The sequence below is a fragment of the Styela clava genome, chromosome 14 (genome assembly GCF_964204865.1).
Source record: "Styela clava chromosome 14, kaStyClav1.hap1.2, whole genome shotgun sequence".
In the NCBI taxonomy this organism is placed as follows: Eukaryota; Metazoa; Chordata; class Ascidiacea; order Stolidobranchia; family Styelidae; genus Styela; species Styela clava.
This window is the reverse complement of record NC_135263.1, coordinates 10884754-10909837: the sequence shown is the minus strand read 5'-3', so window position 1 is coordinate 10909837 and position 25084 is coordinate 10884754. Positions and strand designations below refer to the sequence as shown.

General features: G+C 33.9%; 2 protein-coding genes across 2 annotated transcripts; both read right to left on the bottom strand.

The window, feature by feature from the left end:
• Positions 1-68: 68 nt before the first annotated feature.
• LOC120340795 (ras-related GTP-binding protein C-like) lies at positions 69-7766 on the bottom strand. The gene is made up of 8 exons (XM_039409162.2): positions 7424-7766; positions 6406-6609; positions 5655-5711; positions 4864-5006; positions 4385-4499; positions 3539-3681; positions 2824-2966; positions 69-2446 (listed from the first exon to the last, which is right to left on the bottom strand). Exons 1-8 carry the CDS (start codon positions 7574-7576, stop codon positions 2268-2270), a joined length of 1137 nt encoding a protein of 378 aa, XP_039265096.2. The 5' UTR covers positions 7577-7766; the 3' UTR covers positions 69-2267.
• Positions 7767-10159: 2393 nt separating this feature from the next.
• LOC120340702 (polypeptide N-acetylgalactosaminyltransferase 4-like) lies at positions 10160-20638 on the bottom strand. Its single transcript, XM_039409040.2, has 11 exons — positions 20347-20638; positions 18253-18473; positions 17693-17859; positions 16631-16780; positions 16135-16261; positions 15251-15464; positions 14433-14621; positions 13370-13504; positions 12869-12979; positions 12179-12325; positions 10160-11665 (listed from the first exon to the last, which is right to left on the bottom strand). Exons 1-11 carry the CDS (start codon positions 20620-20622, stop codon positions 11534-11536), a joined length of 1869 nt encoding a protein of 622 aa, XP_039264974.2. The 5' UTR covers positions 20623-20638; the 3' UTR covers positions 10160-11533.
• Between the last annotated feature and the right edge of the window lie 4446 nt (positions 20639-25084).

The window sequence follows — 25084 nt, the reverse complement described above, 5'->3', positions numbered from 1 at the left end:
ACAAGACACTCGCATTTTGAAAACAGCTGCATTTTAATGTAGAACCATATTAAATAAACAATCACAACTGAAAAATTTGTATATTTATTTGAATGGTACGAAGAAAAAATCAATCAAAAAGATCAAATGACATCAAGCCCATAGTTTAGGCAAGAATCGATAACATTGGTGATCGGTACACAAAACAATACATGAGACAAAATGACTATTCTAGTAAGCAATATGAAAAAAAAATAAACAATTTTAAATTGGTCTCAGGCATATATACATCTTTGTGTCAAAGATACATATTAGTGAATGAAAATCATGCAATAACAATGGTATGTATAGTGCCATAGCCCACATGTTTTTGCTTATAATGGAGCTTTTTTCCCTCAAATTCGTAATCCAAGGTTAAAATGTAATATAAATGGAGTCTGGATAAGATAGCCAAACTTTCAGAGGGCCCACCAGACAAAAAAACATTTCCCTGTGCAGAAAGATGTAATAGTGTCATCCATTAGTATAATTTATATTCCACTTCACTTGTATTTCAAAAAAAGACAAATCGAAATGCTAACTTCTTTACACCGTAGGAATGGTATTTAGTTTAAATAGCGCAGACAAAACATTGAACTTCTCTCATATTATACTCACCAAAATAAGAATAACTTATCAAGCATTTGTACGTGGAAATCATTATATATATGTATTGTTTCGTACACATAAATTGTAACAGTACACTAGTAATTATTAATTCTGATATAAATATGAAAACTAGAAAATATATAGAAATGATGGGGATATAAAAAGAGTGGATTCAGTACAACTGGTTAAAGACCAGAACAGAAAATATCAAATACTCCCAAATTAAAGGATGTCATCATATTAAGAGGTATGCAGAATTCCATTATACAAGGTCAGACTATTCAAATCATAATGTTCAAAAACATTTTACATTTGGAGGGATTTCTAAATTTCGTTTCCGGACTCAAATAAGTAGAAATATCAAATCCATGTGGACAAAATCTTGTGCATCTGCCACACTATATTCCAGTACAAAGACCTAATTAATATATGACCTGATATATATAGCTTCTATATATGGACAGATGTAAAGTGATATACACTTCTTGAAATAATTAACATGAACTACCTATCATAAGTTCTAAATCAACTTTTTAAATATGTAACTAGCTTGGTCTGAGTTAAAGAAATTATATGGTCATGGGAAGAGATTATACCAATGTCAGAAGTTGAGCAATATGTAGGGCTGGGTATTTTCTAATACCTGATGATTTCATAATCGAATCGATTATCTTATTCAAATCGAATCTTCAATATTTGGAAGATGCATAATGGCATGTATCTTTTTTATTGTAATGAGTCATCCATCACTCAGTATACAGAGCCAGACACAATAAAAAAACATGTTTCACTACTAACTCACTATGAAAAAAACAATCTTATGTCAGAATTACATTAAAAAAAACTTTAGTTTGAACCGATTCAAATAATTTATTATTCGATTCTAAATGCCAGCCTTAGTAATGAGTTTGTTAGCTATTCTTGCAGCAACTCGTTTGAATGTGTGAATCGATTCAAATGAAAATTAATATTACCAGTGGCTAAAACATGGATTGACAAAAATAAAAATTGGCCTGATTTGATAAATTGCTTTTAAAGTGAGACATGCTTAATTTATTTAAACTCAGTGCTAAAGAATTGACATCAACATATTATAAATAGTAAACAGAAATAAGACAATTCAAAATAAAAAAAGCTTCTTGTTATCATATTTTGTGAAGATAATCCATTGTAGAGAATTACATTTTGAACTGTATGAGAAAAATAGAATGTGACACAAGTTAGACCACCGGTTCTCAGCCAGTGGATAATGGCCCACTTCTGGGCCACAGTAACATTTTCAAGTGGGTCGCAAACCAATTATAATTTGCCAAAGTTATAGATTAATCATTTATACTTGTAGTAACAATGACAGAGTGGTAATTCTCATTTTAATCATTAAGTGTCTCTATCTTCACTTAAAAAAAATTTTCTTTGTTTTTCCTGTCGTTTTTCCCTTGCATTAGTAAGTTAATGGGCCCGAGTATTTTTTGTGCACCAAAAGTAGGCCACGAAAGAAAATAGGGGCCGAATTCATTGCAGGGCTATTAATAATAATCATATTAGAAGTCTATGCTTTGACGAACATGTCTATATCTTCAATAAAAATAACAGATGATTTATTGCAGGAGACTTTTGTTATATTAACGTTGATAAAGATTTCACTTTACGCTATTGCTTGGTGTTTTTACAACATGGTTGCTGACATGTTTTCCATGTCCACCATGTTCATTCGGAATAATATTGTTCATGATAGAATGATTTGTCTCGTTGCGGCCTTTCAGCGAGAATACTTCGTGAATTGAATTTTGGAGGCAGTGAATGTTGTAATCGATTAGACCTGATGAGTAAGACAAAAATATTATTATAAACTTTTATTACCTTACGTCTAATTGTTTCCCTTGCCATGCAGTTGCTGTCAATAGAATGAATTTGAAACTATACAACTGCTAAACAGAACGTATATATAACAGAATTTAGATTGTAATATTCATTTTTAACAAGTTCCGCTTTTCTTTCTTTTCAAATATTCAGTCATTTCAAGTAACTGAATTCTGAAAAAACACATATTTTAAACATATTATTATGCTTTTGCCCAAATTAAATTTGCACTGTGCAAATAAAAAACCCAAAGCAAGAGAAATTTTATTAAGAAGAACCTAATTTGTAATCGTTCTGCTATTTTCAATTTTGACATTCCTATCATGATGATCCTACCTCTTTTTTTGAAAGATTCCTCTCTTAGAATTGAAACGAGAACTAAGAATCTTGTGACTTCTTGTAAGTAGAGAACAGTTGAATTATTCAATCTAATAATACACGCTGAATCCATCTTACATGCACATTCACTTTCTTCGCGTCTGTGACAAAGCAAAACAGGTTGAGGTTATATTACATGTGTGAGTCAATAGCGCAAATGTGGAGAATACAATTTGTCACATACAATTGATGGAGATCATTTTAGGTTTTTCAAACAAAATATATTGATTTATTATGATTTTCAAGTGATTGAGACATAATAGAAGTTCGACTTTTTTAATTAGTTTCGAAGTCGAAGTTGTAAACAGGAATTCTAGACTTAATGGTCAAAGTCAAAACAGAAAAAAAATTGTAATTGAAAATAAAAAAGGGTTCGCAATTATCAAAGATGATCAAAATAAGACTTCGACATCTCAGAGACGATAGCTGGAGTCAAAGTCAGATATTTTTTGAGACTGTAGTCGGGAAATTAATGATTTCCAACATAGTGTCAGCATTGGAACCCGTTTGGAATGTAAGCATGAATATGTTAATGATACAAATTGGAGATAAAAGTTTGAGACCACCCTGTCAGATAAAAAGTTCTTCAGAGGCAGTATTGGCAGAATCACTGAATATCATCTTAAAAAAGAAGAATATTCCAATAACTTGATACATGTCCTAATAAACTCACCCATAGATGCAACTCATATCTATCATAACATCAATCATTTCACAACATAACTCGTAAGATTGCATGTCCACGGGTGAACTGTCTGTTGCAATATAAATCTTGCTGACAACATCAAATAGGAATGATTTTTCTATGCCAGAGTTCTGGAAGATTAAAGGTTAATTAAAGGAAGATTAATAAAAACAATCCATCGTCTACCATGGTATATTTCATATAAGCAAGTTTGATAAAAATTAATTTTATTTTGTCGCATTAAACTGAAATAAAAATTTGTTTGGAATGAAAATAGAAGGAAAGATGTTTCATTTATATATTTTTACACCTATTTTGCCAGTATAAGCTTCGCTTTTATATATTTAAAGTTTATGCAATTCAGACAATTAAACGATTGCACAGGGATTCCTCGGGCCTCTGGGATGTTTGATTGGGGTTCCGCTACACCAAAAGGTTGATAACCACTAGTCTGATATATGCAATAAAAAATTACTTCGGTGCCAGTAGAAGTGTTTCATATATTTCTTTTCTTCTATCAAGATCCTGAATCCACCCACAATTTACTTTCAATTAAAAGCAATGCCATGTCATAACATGTTAATTACATTTAGGCGCTTCAGAAGTATGTGTACCAATATGGAGGTAACTAATTTTGTTCGCCTACTTTACATATGGGCAGGGCTTTACATATTGAATTATTAACTCGGCTAACACAAACAGTCCTGAACTCGTAATAGAACTAAAATAAGAAAAATCGGAATAAAATTAAGGCCTAACCCTAACCAGGTACACATACCACGAGAGTACCTATATTTACATTATTATCACTCAAAAATAAATGAAACTACATACCGATATAAATACATTGAGTAGATTTTCTAGAGTCGGAAGCTGAGGAATTAATTTCTGAACAACCTTACTGAACGCTTCGAATATGGAGTGATCGTAAATTGACGTCAAATAGAAGCTGTAAATAGTTATTATATACATCGAATTGTGAAAGTATTTTAAACAAAAGTATGAACTATTAGAAGAATTTATTTGAAAAAAAATTTAAATTGAATAAGTAAAAAATTGTTTTTTAATACTTATTCTTACATGACAAAGGAAAAGGATAAAATTTTAATCTCTCCCAAAATTTAGAGATAGCGTTGCAAGTATTTTTATACATATCGCTTGTCCAGACAACCACACAGTATTTTAGAGTCATATCTCTACAAAAGGCTGTGGTTTACAATCTTCAAACTTCAAGTTAGACCAAACTAATATAGGCCCGGTTAAAAGTACTACGGTATACAACAGATAAGACCAATTCAAAGTCGCTCTAATACCTTAAATGAAGCCTTTCTATTGCCGCTTCATGTAAATCTTCGTTGGCACGTTGATGAATTTCACGTTGTGTATCCATCTTCTGATCATCAGACAATCCATCAACTTTATGGATGAATACTTCAAATTTTATATTTGGATTGCACTGCCAAAACAAGGAAACTTTACCAAACCAAGATATATATATAGTCATACAACAGCTCCCATTACTGAAAATATAAGATTTTAGGAATCATAGGGAATTTGATGATAAAAATATTAATAGCCTAGCCATAATAGCCGTGTGACGTCTCCCTTCGGGAGAGGTAGCCAACCCAAAATTTTGAATCAAATTAGTCCATTGGTTGCAGAGAAAAGTGATTTTCTTCCAATAAATATAAAAAAAATTTAGCAAAAAGATCCATAAATTTTTTTGGGGTCAAATAAATAAAGAGTAAACCCCCATTATATTATAAAGTAGGGATATTAAATAGCGAAGGAAATGTACCATTAGTATAAACATTATATAAACATGTTCAGAAAACCCAGTCTAATTTGATTGACAAGGAGACCCTCCAAATTACCAATACTAACCAAACCTTTTGACTGAAATATAAATCAAAATTTGTGATATCAAAAAAAACATGATTAACTGCCAATTTATAAAACAATTAAGATCAGGATCTGTTTACATTTTACAATGCGGGGAATTTTGCATCATCATGCCACATCTAGCATTTGAAATGTAAATAATTGACAAGGGATTTGAACAATAAAACAATCATCAAAGCAATAAGAAAATTGTGTTTACTACCTTGAAAGCACGAGTAACAGTTTTGTGTAAACATACAAGAGCATCCATATAGTCATCCTAAAAAATGAATAATCAACATCTTGAATATATATAATAACAAAATTTTTATCTTAACCATAGTCTGAAAATCCATATTGTGATAAATATTATTTCAGAAAAATACAGTTTTGGGTATATGATTTTTCTCAAAACAAAGCAAAAATTTTGATACAAAGATGCAGAAAAACAAACATCGAAAACAAATATTAAAATTAAATCTTATACATCTTCAAAAAATAAACTAAAAATCTATTGTTATTGTATAATCTTTAAGACAAGTAGGTAACGCTGAAGTAGGAAAATGAGACTAATATAGAAATCTTGATCTAACAATATCAATATATGTATTTATATTAGATATAAATATTTATATTATTCGCTGACATTGAATATATCAATGAAACTGTTTAATTGCATTGTAAAATATGCTTAATATTTTTTTTCTATAAGAAATCTTATTCAGCATAATTTCATGCACTGTTCAAAGTACAGTTATCAATCTATTACTGATATTAAATCATTCACTTCAGAACTATAATTTATTTTTTATTTTTTTATTATGTGTTAAAACAAGGAAACAAAATATAATTTCAACAGCAATTTACTGATAGTTGAAAAATTTATTTATGACAATAAATATTTGTTGTAAATATTTTCTATGAATAGCAAAGCAAAAATATTTGACTGTCAAAAAATTGAAAACGTATAATACCTGCGCATCTATAACAAAAATTAAAGCTCCAGCCATTCCGAATATCATTTTCAGATCGAATGCAGGATCAAAATAGTCGATTTGTCCAGGAATATCCCAAATTTGAAAGTTGATAAACGAATCATTTGAAACGTCATCTCGAAATATTTTCGGTGTAGTTTCCAAAAAGAGAGTTTCATTTGGTGCAACTTTATGAAAAACTACCTGCATATGAAATAGAGTAAACTAAATATTGAATATAACAGTACTATAATATTTAGAAGGTAGAGGCGGTCAGCCTCAACATAGAGAGAAGATTATTGAGAGATGTGATCACAGAAAGGATGAAACGTATATATTGAGTAGGGCACGGTTCTCTGATTCAAGATGTATTGACAGTTGGTTTATTAATAACACAATGTCTCTGGAACAAGGGCATTTGGCACAAAGGCAGATGCTTCATTATGAGCCATGCTTGTTGCGGTAATAATTTAAATCAATTGTGAAGTGTGTTGGCCGTCATATGACCAAAAATGCGTTTTTCTGCTCAAAACTTTCGAATGCTACCGCAAATTTTTCCTCCGAGAATCCTATGGTGTCGTTTTTAGATTGAGCTTCCCTTTAGTGTAAGTTTACCGGTATGGAGGCCCAGACTGTCTCGTAACGGAGGGGCTTGCACTCACTGTTATAATTGATTTATTTTATTGTGGGGAATATTCTTTAAATGGATAACTGTGCCGTACTGATAGTGATTTATTCTTTTCTACTGTTCTAACTTAGAGTAGACATGAAAGTATGGTGAGACTTGAAACAATTCGTCAACACTGCTGTTCAGATTAGAGAAAAATTCATTTTGATGGTGTTGAGGACTTTACTATGTGACTCGAGTCATCTCAGCGAAAAGACTAGACTCGTCTATTGTCAAAGAAAATTTTGGGAGAGTCTTTGAACTTGAGCTAAATTATTTCTGTATTTATGAAAAAAGAAAACGCTGAAACACAATAACTTGATTTGCTGAGTTGTTTTGAACTATACAAACCTTTTGGATTGAAGATTTCCCACTTCGTTGCAAGCCCATTAATAAAATTCTCGGTTTCTCACTGCCTGCCGCACTTGCATCCCCGTCATCGTCAGATGCATAAGTCTTGCTGTAAGATCCAACTGGAACATTGTGGGGCTCTCCCGGATCCATATCTGGCTTTCTAACGTCCTCACAGTAATGTACGGTAGTTAATTTTATTGGTCCATAGTTTGTTTTAAACCAAATGCAGGTTTACAAAGAAATTTGCCGAACAAACCTCGAAGAAAACGTAAAATTTTCAAGCTATATTCGGTGTTCACTAATCTGTGACCAGACAACTCGTGATCGCCGGGTCAAAAGTTCACATTTTCGCCTCGGGTCATTGGGGGTGGAAAGAGTCCAACTGCTTATTTTATAGTCACTGTCTATTCTGAATATGTAATTGATTTATATCGAAATCATTATGCAACCTAAACGGAAAATAAATTCAATCGTTGTTTAATTACACCCGGATAATACTGGACTTTCCGATGTCATAGATTGGTTCATTATTTCCAAAGTGACTATAGTCATAAAATATGAATGATTGCCACCAGGTAAACTCATGTTGATAATAAATAAAAAACAACCGGTGTTGGTAAAACGAATGAAACAGCGGCAAATTACATCGTTTTGCTGACACCAGTTGTGCTTTATTTATTATCAACGTACCTATAGTCATTATAGTCACTTTGATTATTTCCTTCGCCAGTTGAAAGTAGTCATTGAAGTTCATTCCAAAGATTGTCTTCGTCATACAAATGTTAACTTCTTTGTTTACTTCCGTAACATTAGCTAATCAGCGAGATGCAAAATGTGACGTACCAATGAACGTTTTAGCAGCCGCGCGGACACCTCAGTTACTCAGACCCCATGGTTGTAAACATTACTCGTCTTGGAGTTTTGGCAAGCTTTTTGTTAATTTTTAGATTTGAAAATTTTAGAATGATTCAATTAACTCAATGATGATTTTGTCTTCTCAGGAGTTTTAGTTTAATTTCAGTAATCAAAAATTAGCCTAGAAATAGCTGTGATAGACAAGGCTAGACTTTTCTAATGGTACTTTTAAATGAAAGGTTCTTGAATAGTTAAAAATCATGGCTTGAAACATATAAAACAGTTTAGAGGCGCCAACTACCTCTAAAAAAAGCATCAAAATGTTATAATGGTAGTAAAGTATTGGAAGAAATTGTCTGGGGTCAAAGGATGGGAAAGCATGCATAGCTCAGCGTTATAGCCCTTGTTTAATAGGATAGGACTAGATTTACATATTTATCGCGGGGGAGAAGGAAGCCGATAAGAAGGCCAGTCCATATCGGGTATCGTGGGTTTGGTTAGCCAGTTATTTGTTTCCAGATACATGGGCTTGATGGTGCAGGAAACCGTAACTGATCAGGGCTTTCGAGAACCACCGTACCTCGGCGAGGAGTCCAGCAATCTTCTCGCACAAAATTATATGCACACGGGATTCAACCTTCGAACCCACGCAGGGTAATCAGGGGTGCGGTGGCAAGGGGATTCCGCGGAAATCAAAAACCACAGGTTTATAACGACACAGCATAAAAAGTCGCATTCATTTTATAGAAGCAATAAAACGCTGCAATTTTTATTCGATGAAGTCACAAATTAACATGTGAGTACAAAAACACAATTAAATCGTTAAAATCCTGATGCAAAAACTGGGTATGAGGGGATTCCTCGAAAATCAATGATCATGGGTTTATAATGACACAGCACGAACAGTTGCATTTATTTTATATAGGCCATCAGACGCATCAATTATTATGCGATGAAATCACAAATTAACATCGTGAGCACAAAAACACAAATAAATCCGCTATTTGTCACTGAGAAATGGATAAGTCAAGAAAATTTAAATGAATACAGTGTGTACATAACATAGTGAACAGAAATATTACAATAATCTGTTTTCAATTTATGTGGTTGTGTATTTGAAACAAGGGCACTATTATTTATAGAAACAGGACTTTCCACACTAACAGATGTCTGAGAAAAAACTAATAAATAATATTTATTAAATTAACTTCAATATCTAATCGACTTGCCTCTGAATTGCTTCCAAAATCCTCACTTTTACTTACCGATCAAGATCGATAGGTAAAAAAGACGGCGGAAAGGCTATCCGACTCAACGCAAAAGCGAGCAGTACATCTGAGATTCATCCGACCGCCTGCAGCTGATCAAATTAAATTGTTACGTCTTGGAGACGTCTGCGTTCATTGGCCACTGTTGCCGAGAGAGATGGTAACACATATTTCTTGTGGTAAAAGCGTTTTTTTTTGTAAAACGTGCAATTTCTGGAAATGGGAACAACCAGTGGTGGGATTCAAATTTTTCGTCAGCTGGTTCCTTCACAAAAGTTACATTTTTCAGCCGGTTCTGTTACAAACAGAACATTGACAGTAACCAATAATGCTAACCGGTTCGCTGATCTCATAAAATTCCGTGAAACGGTTCTTTAGAACCGGTGCAAACCGGCTGAATCTCACCACTGGGAACAACGTATTGTTTGTTACTAAATTTCTAAGGAGCATTTTAAAATTACCTTCAGGTATTTTCCTTATGTGCGCTACGAAACTGAAAGATAAACGGGCTCGTCACGTGGCCTATAACTTTTAGCGCGATGCGCTCATCGCCGAGTTTCATCAGAACTTTCATCGTCTACTTTGCTGTTACTGATGTTATCAAACACAGCATTGAAAAATCCAATTCTGACCAGCTCAAAACCGATAAATTTATTTCTTATTTGTTTCTATTCAACAGATAAAAACTAAATTAATTCATTTCAAATATACTGAACAAATATAGAATGTAAATCATATGAATTAAATGATTCACTATGGTTCAAACTACCTCATTCTAATGTACTAAAAGCATGCACGATGTTTGACTTCTATGGCAGAAAAGCCGAATATGATATAGATACTATTGATGAACCATGGCAGGTTCTTAAGTAAAGAAGAAGTAATACAGTAGATTGTGATTACTAATAGCTATGCTCTAAATCAGACACAACAAAACACAGTATATATAGGTAAAAAAATTAAACAGAAAAGCTATTGCTATTGATACATTATTGCAAAATATTCGGTCAATATTCATTAATCATCGAAATATATCTTCTTTTTATTCCCAATAAATTCACCGATTTATACAGCAAAGAATAATTTGATCGAAAATTGAAAACGTTCAGATCAATAAATAAATAGAAGTACAGACAACATGGTGAGACAAATGCAAAAGAATTGCAAGTTGTCAGATAAAATAGGCAATATATATTATCTTGTTGCAACTCAGTGTAAGGACATCTAGCAGAGCCAGTGGCATGTTTTCACGATACCATATTCGAGATATTGGTCTTACGTTGAGAAAGAGAAAAAATAAACTATTTCATCACGGGCAAACTGGGCTTTGTAATAGATACTGCATCATCCAACGAAACACGTAATAAGAAGACTGATGTAAGACTAACTGTAAGTCGCAATCATAAAATACTATTTTGTTTCATTCCACCTTTACTTCGTTAATATAGCTGTTAAAGATGGCGGACTACATCTATTTAGCAATTTACAATCACGTAGAACTTAGTGGTAGCATAAATGGTCCCTGTAAGATTCTATAATGCATCTCACAAAATAGCCGCCTGCGGCTTGAATAGTCGCTTCAATCGAATTAAACGATAAATAATGATATTATTAATAATATCTTCAAAATATAGAATAGAGAAATTGTAATAATAAACTCATGCGCTCCTGCAGTGTCATCGGGATGTCTTTTGTTACCCGCTCAGCTCATGTACGGAATATATTTAAAACAGGTAAATATGCACTGTTCCTAAAGCGCGAAACTAAGGCCGCGCGTAAGAAATCCAAAATCAGTAAAAAATATTTTGCATTGATTATACTCGAACTATTTCAAGATTATTCAATTTAAGGGAACAAAAGCTCTGTTACGAACATTTTCGCTTGTTATTCATTTAACATTGCTCGCGATCGTACCGCGCTGAGGCACAGTTCGTCCGTCTGTGGATGACCTACAAGGTAAATTTTTTTTTCGTGGACGACGCGGTTATCTCATGGAATCTTTTAATTCCCTGTGATGCCATTTTTGCGAAGCATCGCTAGAACAAGGTTTTAATAAAACAGTCATATCCACGGCTTCCATACAGTGTCCTGTTTGCACGTGAAGGAATTGAAAATTCTGAAAACGAAGGTAAAGAAATATGTGTTAAGCGATTTGCTTATAAAATTAATGATAAAAGAATAATGTTCCAATATTTTGTTAATTTTATTTGTTTATCAAACCCTGATTCACTTTTTGCCATACCAGAAAATAAAATATGAAGAATGAATTTTAGGAATAGAAAATGATATATTCTGATGAAATATGCAAATGTTTTTTCGTCTACACTCTACACTACAGTCTTCGCCAGACATGAGCAAAGTACGACCCGCGGGCCAAACCCGGCCCGTCGGGTAATTCAATCTGGCCCGCCTGATGCTGCAACAACCAAACTGAAATCAAATTTTGATGTTTTAGCTAAAAATAGCTCAAGGAATTTGTTGCGATTGCGATTAAATTTAGTTTTGGCACGCAGCTTATTATTTTCCACTGTTGCTTTTGTAACAATGTAAATATTGGTCATAAAATGTGACTTTTTATGGCCCCCTGGTTCAAAAACCCTGCCAACCCTGGTCTACACACTAGTCTTACTTCAGTATATTCCCACATTTGGGAGAACGGTACTTGTCCTTGAGGATAGACGCATGCCTTTGTGAGGACTGACGATCCATCAGGTTGAAGACAAAGTTCTTTCACAAAATTATGACGAATTTCTCCTTGGCGAGTCAGCAAATAGTCCTGAAATATATTTAGTTTTGAGTTTAGCAAACAATAAACATTTGATGATTACATACTTATATGTACGAATCTATTTCGATGTTCGAGCCGTTAGAATTTGAATAATATTATAGACTCATTCCAAAATACGACGTTGGTCGCGATTTTGCCATGACAGAAATTCCCATTTTTCCTGAATCCAGGATTGGGAATGTTTTTCGACGAAAATTTAGCACATGAGTCTATATTTAAGTTTCAGTCAAAAATATAAAAGCTTCTACCTACTGCAGGTAAATTCGAAGTATAGTTACGATTCCAATGTAATCAAAAAACACCAGATTACAACTTTGACGCGACTGGGACGATTAAACGATTTTCGATAGATTGCATGCGAAGAAGGTATGGTGGGCCTTTGCAACAGAATTGCAAAATTACATTTGTAAAATTATTTGGCACAACTTTATAACGTAGAATGCAATTCTTATATATTTATATCACGTAGCAATCAACGTGTGAGCAATTGCGTCTTGTATTTGGACTTCATTGCTGCAATCAATACCTTACCTGATTACCGCCCATTCCATGACAAACATACAAAGTTGTTTTGAGTCCGATACTTCCTTGTGGATTAGCAGAATCAAGACAATATTGATTTGATTTCCCTTCGTTTGTCCACTGTAAAACACGTTTCACAAAATTTTATTCAAAACGTGATACTTACACGGAAACACGACATTTTCTCAAGAATACTCAAAGGTAATGTATCTCGAATTGATAATAAAATCTAACTATACCTTAATGGTATATTAATATTGCATTGCTACAATTGATCATCTATTTTCTATCAAAATGTCTTTCACATTTACATAAAAATGTCATATATATAAAAGCATTAAATGTTTGACAAAATTTCGATTCATAGTGATAAAGTTAGCGCATACCGGATTCTATTGTCTAAGAATATAATCCACACTTTTGTGACATTATCATCCTAAAACCATGCTCTCCAATTTCGCAAGTAAATTTCGGCAACGAGAATTGTAAATCAGAAAGAGTAGACCATACCTCGCCAGCCATTATTATATCATCTTTTGGTGGCGCATACAAATCGGGATATATGTTTTTAAGATACCAGGCAAAACTTTTGCAACCAAGATCTTCTCGTAATTGTTTCCTCTCAGTCAAGTCACCAGCGTCGATCTAGAAGTTGCATCAAATAAATTTGATATATATATATAAGGAGTTATAACGCTTATATAGCACAGGTCATAACTATGGATATGCCTATAGTTAGTGTTCTAGATTCTCATATAAGTAATTCGTTCATGTTAAACATACTTTGTTGCAGACTTATGTTTATTATATTGAACATTTTCATGTTTTTGGTATATATAGTTCATTCATTTTGTAATAATTCCTTGCCTTCATTAAAGCTTACAAGCATTAATTAATGGTTTGAATGTTGCGATAAATATGATATAAATTCATACGCTATTTCCAACACTATTTTGCTCTATTCTCAAACGATTTACTAAAAACCGGACGTTTCCGATTTGCTGTCAATAATCCTATCACCAAATGAACCAAACGAGATGGATGAAAATGCGCTCTTACGTGCCTGGGTTAACTTCGACGGCGAAATATGTCTGAAGAGCTTTTATCTGGCTTTGTTTATAGCAAAAGGCACGAGTGAGCGTCGTATTACGTCATTACACAAAAAAACATTTGGCATTCCCCGGAAATTTGGGACTGGCTACGTTCTTGAGGAAGAGTTGAGATTCTGGCCATTGTGCAACTAGCAACTGTGCAAAGTGGCCCGCAAAAAATGGCATAAACTTTTGTGAATTAAAATAACTCATATAACGATATGTACCGACAGATTTCTGCGCGATAAAATATTTGCGATGAAACAGAATATGTGCAGAAATTGTTGATAAAAATTTAATAGGACCCGATTATATTGTAAGCTTTATATTTCCGTTTGAATATATGTATGTTTGAGTTAATGTAATAATTATAGATATCAACGACAAACATACACGCGGGTTTTAGTGGTGATTGTATTTCCAAGTATGCGTCCGTTCCATAAGTCGGTTAACTATTTCCGATTATAAGATTAGCAAATTACTTTTCTTGCTCTGGGTACTCTTCTGTAATATTGTTCGCTATATTCATCCATCCAAACATCGGCTACTCTTCGGTTATTTCTTGTTATGACGTCAGTTCCTCCCGGATGAGTGTAGGGAGCTCTTTTCCGAAAGACATGACCAACGTGAGAGCAAGGATGGATTTCTAAAGTTCCTCCACACATCCATATCTGTAAAGATTGTAACAAAGTATATTTTATATATTTGTGTTAAAGATGCATTTATTTTGGTACCCCCGTAGTATGTGTACCAGGTTAGAGTGAGGCAATAATTTTATTCCGGTTTTCCTTATTTTAGTTCAATTACGAGTTCGGGGACTGTTCGTGTTAGCCAATTGAATATACCCCCTGCCCATAGGTCCCCCTGTGCCTTTACACAACTTGATGTAAAGTAGGCGAACAAAATTATTCACCTCCATATTGGTACACACACTTCTGGGGCGCCCTTTTTGTAATAGCAATCGATGAGTGTTATATGCATAGAACAAATACAAAAAATAGGTATGAAAACTCAAACCACTCATAATATTTCTGTGTCCATTGAATCGTATTCCATCATTTCCATGACGTCATATTTTGTTATGACGCAAAGTTGTTACATTATGACGTCATACATTATACATTTCAACTCCAATGAGACTATGCCACCAAGTCAAGTAATACGCATATTAAATCAATCAAGCATACATAAGCAGCCAATCTTTTTTTTTATATAACATACAATACAATTTGTATATATGTACAAAACCCCAACGCGGCCTCTCATTCTCAAACAAACCGACCAGAAGATTCAAACTTACCCTTAAAGACATTTCAATATTTTCTCCACCCCAAACTTTCATCTGATCATCGTAGGAACCAAGAAAATAAAAGTATGATCTGCTCATTGAGAACAAACCACCAGCCATTGTTGGGGATGAAATAGCGTCGTCGCTCGCTTGATTACTTGGACGATTTTTTTGAACTGCCCAGTTAAAACCCAGACTCCATCCTAGAATACCAACTTGTACTGATCTGCAAGTGAATAACAGACAGAATAAAATTATATTCATATTAAAAAATGCAGCAAGAGTTTCATGCAAACGTCCAGCCATTGTTTTTTAATCTGCACATATCTTGTTTCCCCGAAAATAAAAATTAGCCTGAATTTTGAAAATGATTTCATTTTAAGCCCTCCCCTTAAAATAAGACCGTCCTAGACGATAGCGCGAATTTCTCTTTGACCTAGTCCATAAAAAGAAATCTCTACTACACGTTTCAAATGATTAATCTAATCATGAATAATCTACTTTTAGCGGTTTTTATTTTAATAAAAACGTGCTATTTATAAGTAAATGGATATCGGTTTTAATATTTTTATACTTAAAAATCTCGTAATTCTTCACTTTGTAATTTGTTTTTGATAAATGAAAATAAAAGACATCCCCCCAAAATAGGCCCTAGTGTTATTTTTCGAAAGAAATGTTGATTCGGGGAAACGCGGTATATATTTATTTATGTAACCATTCCTATTTGTACACATGATATTCAATATTTTAATTTGGCATGAAAACAAATAAACTTATGTTTCGGCCTCTTACATAAAAAATATTTTACACCCTTTAGGAGAGAATAAACCTTTGACCGAGGTACGGTATTCTAAAGATATTTAATCGCTGCTGAACAAATGGAGTATGTCTCCCACCTTGAACTCGTGATTCCCATTGCAAAAGTATCGGAATCAATTACTTCAATTACTGGGCAAACTACCCTCGTCGGATCTTCCGCTATTCGTTCCAATAATGGTTCGAGCCAGCCTGTGGCGCATTCGCCTGAATGAAACATTATAATGGTTGTGTTTTGCCGCAAATTGGTTATCATGCATCTCTTATTGATTCGGTACGGTGAAAATGGAGATTTTGTTGTACAATATAGAAACATTTTGATGAATAGTTACAAATACACTAGGATTTCACAGTGATCGGATTTTGTTTTTGTGATATTTTCGAGCTTCCAAAATTACCCATCTAGATGTGATGCTACATGTGAAGTTGATGAAACAAATTCATGTAAAATCCGGGCGGTATAATATACCGGCCAAGTCTAGAAGTTCCCTATACTTATTAGTAGTCGCATATATAAACCGACGGTGTAAATTACCTTCAAAAAAGAAATGTTCTAAAACATAAAAAATAACTTACAATGGGCATCTAAGAATGTAAGAACATCGCCAGTAGATGCCTCAGCACCAATTAATCTGGCACGAATCAATCCAACTCTTTCTGGTGTTCTAATAATTCGGACAACGTCAAGTTGTTTAACATATTCCTCTAATTGTTCATGTAGATCCTCTGAAAAATAAAATTTTGGTTCACTTTTTTTTATAAGTATTCTATAAGTTTCGCACCATTCTTCTGAAATTTTCAAGTACCACTAAGAGTCTTAGATGCATTGTTGATATAAAGCCTAATTAAATATAAGTACCGATGTTGATCCGAGACTGACAAATTTTGGATACTAATTTTGTGGGAAATATTTTCAGAATATTCGAGATTGAATGCCTGCCACAAAGGGCAAAATAGGTTTTATTCAACCATTATCGATTCTAGGTACTATTGGTGTAAGTTGCCGACGGAACAATTGAAAATAGTATGGCACTCAATTAGTCCTGGCATATATGGAGTAATATGGCTAATACTTTTGATTGTATTTTGGTTTCTGAAAATCATTTTACACTAATGAATGCTTCCCAAACCTTGCCTTCAGAACATTTCTCGCTATACATTAATATTGCAACATTGTTGACGCTTATTTTGAGAGCGTTTTTGAGAGTTGGAGCTTACAATTTGATTTATTTGTTTAAATCATCATTTTTAATAAAAATCTTTAACCACGAGCCGCCTATTTTTAGCCGAGTCTATATCGCATCTTTTTCGGGACTAATTTTTGAATATCGCAACTAAACTAAAGCTGCTCGAAAGACATAAAGACAATTAAGTTTCTTGATTTACAACTAATTTTCGGAAACACAACTGAAAATTTACAAAAACGCGCAAAACCACGAACACAAAGCAATGTTTACACCCATGCTTGAATATTTGTCAGAGTGGCTACACAAATTAGAATAATTATGTCATTGGTAACCTATTGATTAACCTACTGATTAGTCATTGTTACGGAAATAAACAAGGAAATCAATCCTCTGGGAAACTCCATTGTAATACACTTTTGATTGCCTAGCAATCTTGTCGAACGAAGCATACCGTGAGTACTTGAGTCGTCCACAAGAATAACTTCTTTCAATAATACTTTGGGTGAAGTTTCCAACACGCTGTAAACAGTTCGTAATAAAGTGCACCAAGCTTCGTTGTGAAAAACTATAATAACAGACGTTGTTGGCAAAGGCTTCCTCCATTTTCGGTCTTTGCACCTATAATAAAAATCGCTATGTTTATAAAATGGAAACATGTACATTGGCTTTCCCATGTAGTCCATTTGATATATTTTATATTAAAATTCTAGAGCGCATTAAAAATCATTTCCTGACACATGCTGATTTTTTGGTAATACATGCTAATGATATTTATCATTTGAGTGTAAGTGAGAAAAATAATATAAAGAATGAAAAGGAATTTTACACTTGTAGTGGAAACTAGTTATATGTATGTAACAAGCTTAGCTCCGGATACATCCGAGATAATATCTGGCATTAAGACAAGGGTTACCGATAAATAAAAGTTAGTAAACCGCCCATCTATTACAGGATTTTGTCTGGCCGAGTCAAATGTCAGGGAATCCTGATATGAATTAATACTACACTTACTCTTGATCGCGTTTGTCTCCCAGGTACCGATGGACAGAAATTTTATCACATATATGTTGATTGAAGGCGTGTCGTTCCCACCCCTCTTTGATCAACTGAGATTCCATTTCGGAAGGTTTGTCGATCTTATATCCTTTGCCATATTCTCCAGGATTTGATGGCGACGGTAAGGGCTTACTCCTCCACGGCGTCAGTTCGCTGGCAGTGTAAAATTCATGCGACTGAAAACGGTATAAACATACAATCAAACATATCTGTAATTTCAAGATGATATAACCAACAGGATACGAATAATAACGGACTCAAAGTCGATAAAAACAATTGAAACTTCAGTGGCTGAAGATTGTTGTTGTTTTACTTGCGCCAAAAATTTTTGTGGGGTCTTTGGGATTCGTTTTTCGCCATGATTTTTTGGAAGATGTCGTCATAGAAATTAAAATTAGGGCGCACCTTGCGGTTTCACGTGGGCGTTCGCAATCGTTGTGATTGGTCAATCGAAGTGGGGAAGGCTACGGTACTTGTACTGTGTAAAATACTTGATACCCGTACTTGTTCGTTTTGGTTTTGATGTGCATATATTTGATCATTGCTTTCTTGTTTTCCGATTGATTGTGTAATCAGAAACGCATAATAACGCTGACGTTATGTAATGGAACGTGGCGAAAAATAATCATTTTATTACAGTTACTGTGTTACAATGCAAGTTATTCAAAAAGAGAAAGTAATTTTATTGATTCATCATGCATCATGTGTTATATTCCGGATAAACGTCCGTAAAGATGTTCACTACAAAGGTGTTTCATTATGAAAATATTTATCATAGGATACACTTCAGGTCGCAATGTTATGATTTTTATTACAAGGCCTTTTATACAGAGACGTATACTTTGTGTTTCATTTCAGTATGTACCAATATGCTTGAAATATTCCAAACAAATTTTTTATTCAATGACTCATCAATAAATTTTGTGGCTTCTCAAAAACCCAGTCAATAAATATTAAGAGTAGCATTCAGTGAAGAGCCTTATTCGGAGCAAAGTGTATGACGTCATTGAAATGTTTTGTTTATATTTACGTTATATATTTGAATCATTATGTTACTAATGATTACGTATGATGCGTGTAAAACTGTTTATTCGTAAAAAATCCATCATGCGTTAGTTTTGATTGACAAATACACCGTACATATTACTCAAAATAGCAAATGGTAGAATGCCCTAGATTTTGGCAGTAATCTAACCATTAAAATTGAATATATATTAAAATTATCAATGTCTTTGATGCCCTTTCTATACTCTCTAAATAAATTAATTGAATCAATATGAAATGAAACATGCATCGTCATTTATTAAATATGAATCACAATGACATTCATGCGTTCGAATGAGCATAAACGGTTTCAAAACCTATATTGATTACAATTATTGCCGAACAATATACGTGTGGCCACGCGGAACCGATTTTAGACTGACTTGTCATAATGTCATTATGTAATTATTTTTTATATGAAATTTTATTAATCGTTTTTTGCATGCAAAAATTTGCGAAGGATCTCTATGAATTCGTTCCTGTTTTGCGAGCCGCCAATATATTGCGTATGAAAATTTATTAAATATCGAGAAGCAGTCTTCGGTCGGGTGCAACTTGTGCATACATTATTTGTGGATTTTTTTTGCGAAACTATTGATGTCTATTTGATTAACCCTAGATACCGAGAACGGGAGTTAAAGGAAGTCATTCAACAGTGATTGCCATCTTATCTTGCCAGCCTTGTGCGACTATTCATACAACATCTTTGGCAAAATTTCAAGGTCAAAAATCATATGGTTGGAAACAACACATTTTGGTTTACTAGACGAAATTCCCTGTTTTACCATTTAGTTTGAAATCAGTTGAAATAAATCGAAGGATGGCCAAGCTTTTGGTTGTCGATACTTGTGGAATTTAACTTTTATCCAACTAAAACTACTATTATTTGGAATAAATAGCATCATCTCTGAACACGATCTAAACGAATGTTTGTTTCTTGCTAATTACCATAGTAAGTTGAATTTTGTCTTTGAGGAAGTTAGGAAAAGAAAGTAAATAACTTACATATTTATTCAACATGGGTGCTTCATTAAAAACCTTCTTCCCTGCATTTACATTTTGCAAGGCATCTGGGGCGTTGATAACCGATTCATCTTCGTGATCGGGGTCAAAAAGATTTTTCTTGTCAAGTTGAAGTACGTCGTTGTCATCACCGACGTTACGTTGAAAATCAAGCAACGTATTCTTGTCTGGAGTTCTCTTCAAGAACACGAAATAAAACGTGGCCCCGAAAAGCACAAGTCCAACGGATTTCAACCGCGACCTTTTCGTAAGTCTCATATTTATCGGATTAGGACTGGAAAAATTAAAGTAGTGTAAAAAATTTGACCTCAACAGTTGCTTGATAATTAATTGCGATTGACAGGAAACAACCTAAATTCAATTGGAAAAGTTTATTAGAATTCAGATTACTGTCCTCTGCTCACAAGGAAGAATACTTCCTACTTCTCTCCTATTGCCAATACTAATTGACATGGATGAATCCATAAAAATCTATATATCTTGTCAAAAACATTTCTCACTTCTTGAATCACCGTCCATGCAGTCATGTATAAGATTTTAATTTGATTTCAGAAATAATCTGCCACGCCATATGCAATGAGTATTAATTAAACCTCGCAATGCATGAACAATATTAAGCTATTTTATGGCAAATTTTACTGCTAAAGTATATAAACAAGAACCTTGCGCATTTAGTACTGCCACTGATACTGCAATTTATTGTGCACTTACTTATACGCTTCCGCTGTACTATTGTTGGAATTACTTGAGTGACATCATAAGCAACGACCAAAAGCAAATTTAATTATATATATATATTATTAAATTGAAACTTGAAAATGACTCATTAAGACAAATACAACAAAGAATCGATACTTAACATTAAAATAACAAATGCCAGCGCCTTTATTACAATGAGAATTTCGGTCACGTTCAATATAAAAAGAATTTAATTTAACAAGATATATAATAAAGCACAGACAGCTCACAGTCTTCGAAACTATTCTAAACAATAACACTAAATGAAAGTGCATTATTTCAACAATATGTGTGCAAGTGACCTATCAATAACCTAATAAACTTATTTGCAAAGTTAAATTGCGAGGTCCGTATGTTGTACCGAACTTACAAATATAAAGTCAAAAAGTCCCGGCATGTTCCGTTTCAACAAATAGGCCATTTTCAGGATTAGTTTCATTAGCTTCCGGCCCGCAGGTTGCCGACCCCTGGCTTACGGGAAAAACGTTTTTAAATATATGTGTAAGTGTAAGTGGTCGCTATATTCCGTATGCATTGACGTTTACAGAAGTAAATTCTTTTGGAATTAACACCAAAGAATGAAAAATATCAAGCAATTCTCATGCTATTAAAATTCTGTTACCGTTTAGTTTAGGGCAGAACAGTAGTGCCGGTAAATTGCGGGAATTCTAGATACCGTCGCCAAGACTCGCAGAGTAACAGGTCACCACCACCTCTAGACTGTCATCCTATGATCAATCAGTACCGGCAAAACTGGAACCCTAATTCAAAAAGTTTTACATTCAATTCCATATCTGACTGGTGAACACAAAAGACTACTGCAGACGTGGTCAATAGCACTTGGCCTAAACAGTATTGAACCGCAATATACCATATGTCATTATTCCCACTACTCCCTGAGTAAACAGACGCAAATAAATAAAGTCTACCTAGAGGGTAAAAGTAAACAAACTCAAAACTCTGAACGTTAATTTTTATGTTCCGTTAATATGTATTCGATATTTGATCAGACATAATCGTATATATTTAATAGAAATTTATACACAAAATGCTCAAATATTTATACCAAGTTGAGTATGTACCATTGGTAGAATGCGTTGCCGAAGCGCGGGCCATCGTGATTTACGTCCGTCAAACGCAACTTCCAAATAGGAGAATTCCGAAAGTAACGCGTCACAAGCCGAATGTGAGAGAGGGGCCTGAACCAGCATAAGATATTCAGGGCTACCAAATTTTAAAAACGAATTGGATACTTAGAAATTACAGAGTTTAAAAAAACTGTACACCACTTGTTGACATGACATAACTATCGCAACGACTTAAAGCAGATGGCACATTCTCAAATATTTTAAAAGTATATTGGTTTAAAAGCCAAGCAATCGGAGCTCGGGGAAGTTGTAATGAAAGTTGGACTTGCCATCAGCCTCAACCATGAAAAACCCTAAAACTATTCTACTCTTTTTTTAACGTTTCAACGTTATACAGATTCGTTTATAAAGTTTAGCTATAAAAAAATGCGAGCATTATTTCGCAATAGTGACGAAGCCCTTACTTCCTGGGTTGAAAGCACCGATTTCCAAAAAATTTGCTTTCCATTGTATCTGCCTTGCTTACTTCCGATATGCATACCATTTGTGGATATTGTAACAATAGTGATCATCTTACAAATTGCTTTACTACAAAAAAATTATTTGAAAGCTGGATGATTTACAAATTTTTCAATAGCGAGTCTGATAAAATACCCATTTGGCATGAAATTGATAGGGGAAGTTGGTGCAATATGACGTATTGTTACATGCAGAATATACAGGAAATATTTTGCAAATTTGGAACCATGCGTACCGTTGCATAATACATTATGTGTTGAAAGTTCAATTTGTCTGCAAATCAATGCAATTATAATGACGAATTACCTAAAATTTTACGCGCTAGAAATATATGTAAAACAAAACAAAAAAATGACTATAGTATCACAGTATACCGACTCTATATATTGTTGACGCTTATTGTTGATAATATTTTTGCTGGACCGTCTGAGGCACAAATGCGGTATGTTCGTTTGTTACGCAATCGATCACCATACATAATTCGTAAAATATATGCGTCGAGTATTGTGATTCATTACCACAGTAAATTGCGCATGGTCAAGCCGGTTGACTGCATCTAACATACATTTAGCCCAAAGATATGCCTGCGCCTACTGGTATAAAATGAATTCTTTGTCGACGAGCATACATTTTTCAGGCAACAAGAATATTATTACATATATTATATCTACAGCAGTCGACATTTAAAAAAAGTTCAAGCAAAGAACCGAAAACTAATTAAGAATAGTTTCACATTCACCTCATTCAAAGCCTAAACTAGTTTCATACTGCATTAAGAACGGACAACGATTCTCATGCTAGTCACGAAATTTAAATCACCAACAACATGATATCTACTGTTCTACAACGTATGATTGAACGTTGCAAACGTCAGAATGCGTAAATCTTATTGTACATGACACTGACCATATCCTGGATCCTTGGGACCTTTACTGGACGAGGAAAAAACCTTACAAAAAACAGAATATAAAACATTAGATCACAATAGACATGATTATGGTTCCACTCTTAGGCCAAGCAAAAAGCGTTTCAACTTTATCAAAATATATGAATATACAGTAGACGTTTGATTATCACAATATACTACACACTTCGTAACTAATTTCCGCATTCAGCAGTCATTCTCAGATACATTTTCCTTCCTTGATTGCTTATACTTACAGATTGTTTCTTACTACAGCCGTTTCTCGAGATAAATCGGGCGCTCGCTATTCTTTACGGTACTTTTGCGGATACTTCAGAAGTACTAAAGAGTCTGAATGAGTCGCCTTATCCGTCTAGGAAACGTTATTAATCAGCAGTAAACGACTGTAAGAAGTGACGTCATTCCTCGCCGAGATAACGACAAACAATCGTTGATTGGAGATGATCATGCATGGATCTATAGAAAACTATAGCCTTCCATCTCAGACCTTGATATAATTTGCTATTTAAGTAATAAAGATGTCGTTCACTGAAATAAATTGTAAGCGAGTCAAAATGTGGAATAAATATAATAATGGCACCACGTAATATGACGTCACTGTAGTTCTTTTAGATGCATTTGTCCATGTTTTACTGTGAGACATTTCTAATTTTAACCGATCAATTACAAAATGTAACGAAAGACTGTTCCTAAAAGTAAAATTGACGTTAAATCAAAACTGAATGCAAATTAGGTGATGACCTTCACATTTTATTGATAAAGTGGTATATAACGAAGGTAGTGTTGCGTATTGATTTGCATCATCTGCCTAAGTGATTGAGGAAAGTTTAATACTATTTTTAAAATGGTATGACTCTTTTTTATAAATATAGTGTCTGTCGTAGTCTCTCATAAATGACCCGAACGAGAGTAGCCTAAACAATAATGCAACCAGTGATGAAAGATTGCTTTGGTATTTGTAGACACACTGTGCCATACCGCCCATGTTCATATCATAACAATAAATATAATAATTACCCTCGTTACGCAATATCGATTAAAGAATATCACCAGCCACTGAAAAAATATCATTTGCGATCATTCGTTTTATAACATTTTCTGCCTCCCATTTTAACGCACAATCGAAAATGGATGATCCATATTGGCTTGGCGCTTAACCGCCTGTATATAAAATGGAGACCCTGGTTGAAGTATTTTGGTCTATTGCGCTCAAGTCGCTTTGCGAATTTCATGGTGCCTTTTTCTATGAACTATGGTGGAAATAAGTTCTGAAACTATCTGATTTAAGAAAGTTCATTAAATAACCCTTGTGCTTTTATATATTCAATTCATTCTTCCTAGTATCTAGTCCATATCGCAACAATTCTCAAAGAGAATCACCTTCGAGTAAACCAGGCAAACTCATAGCCAAATCTGTATAATACTGTGCTGACGCCAACCCGGATCTTTA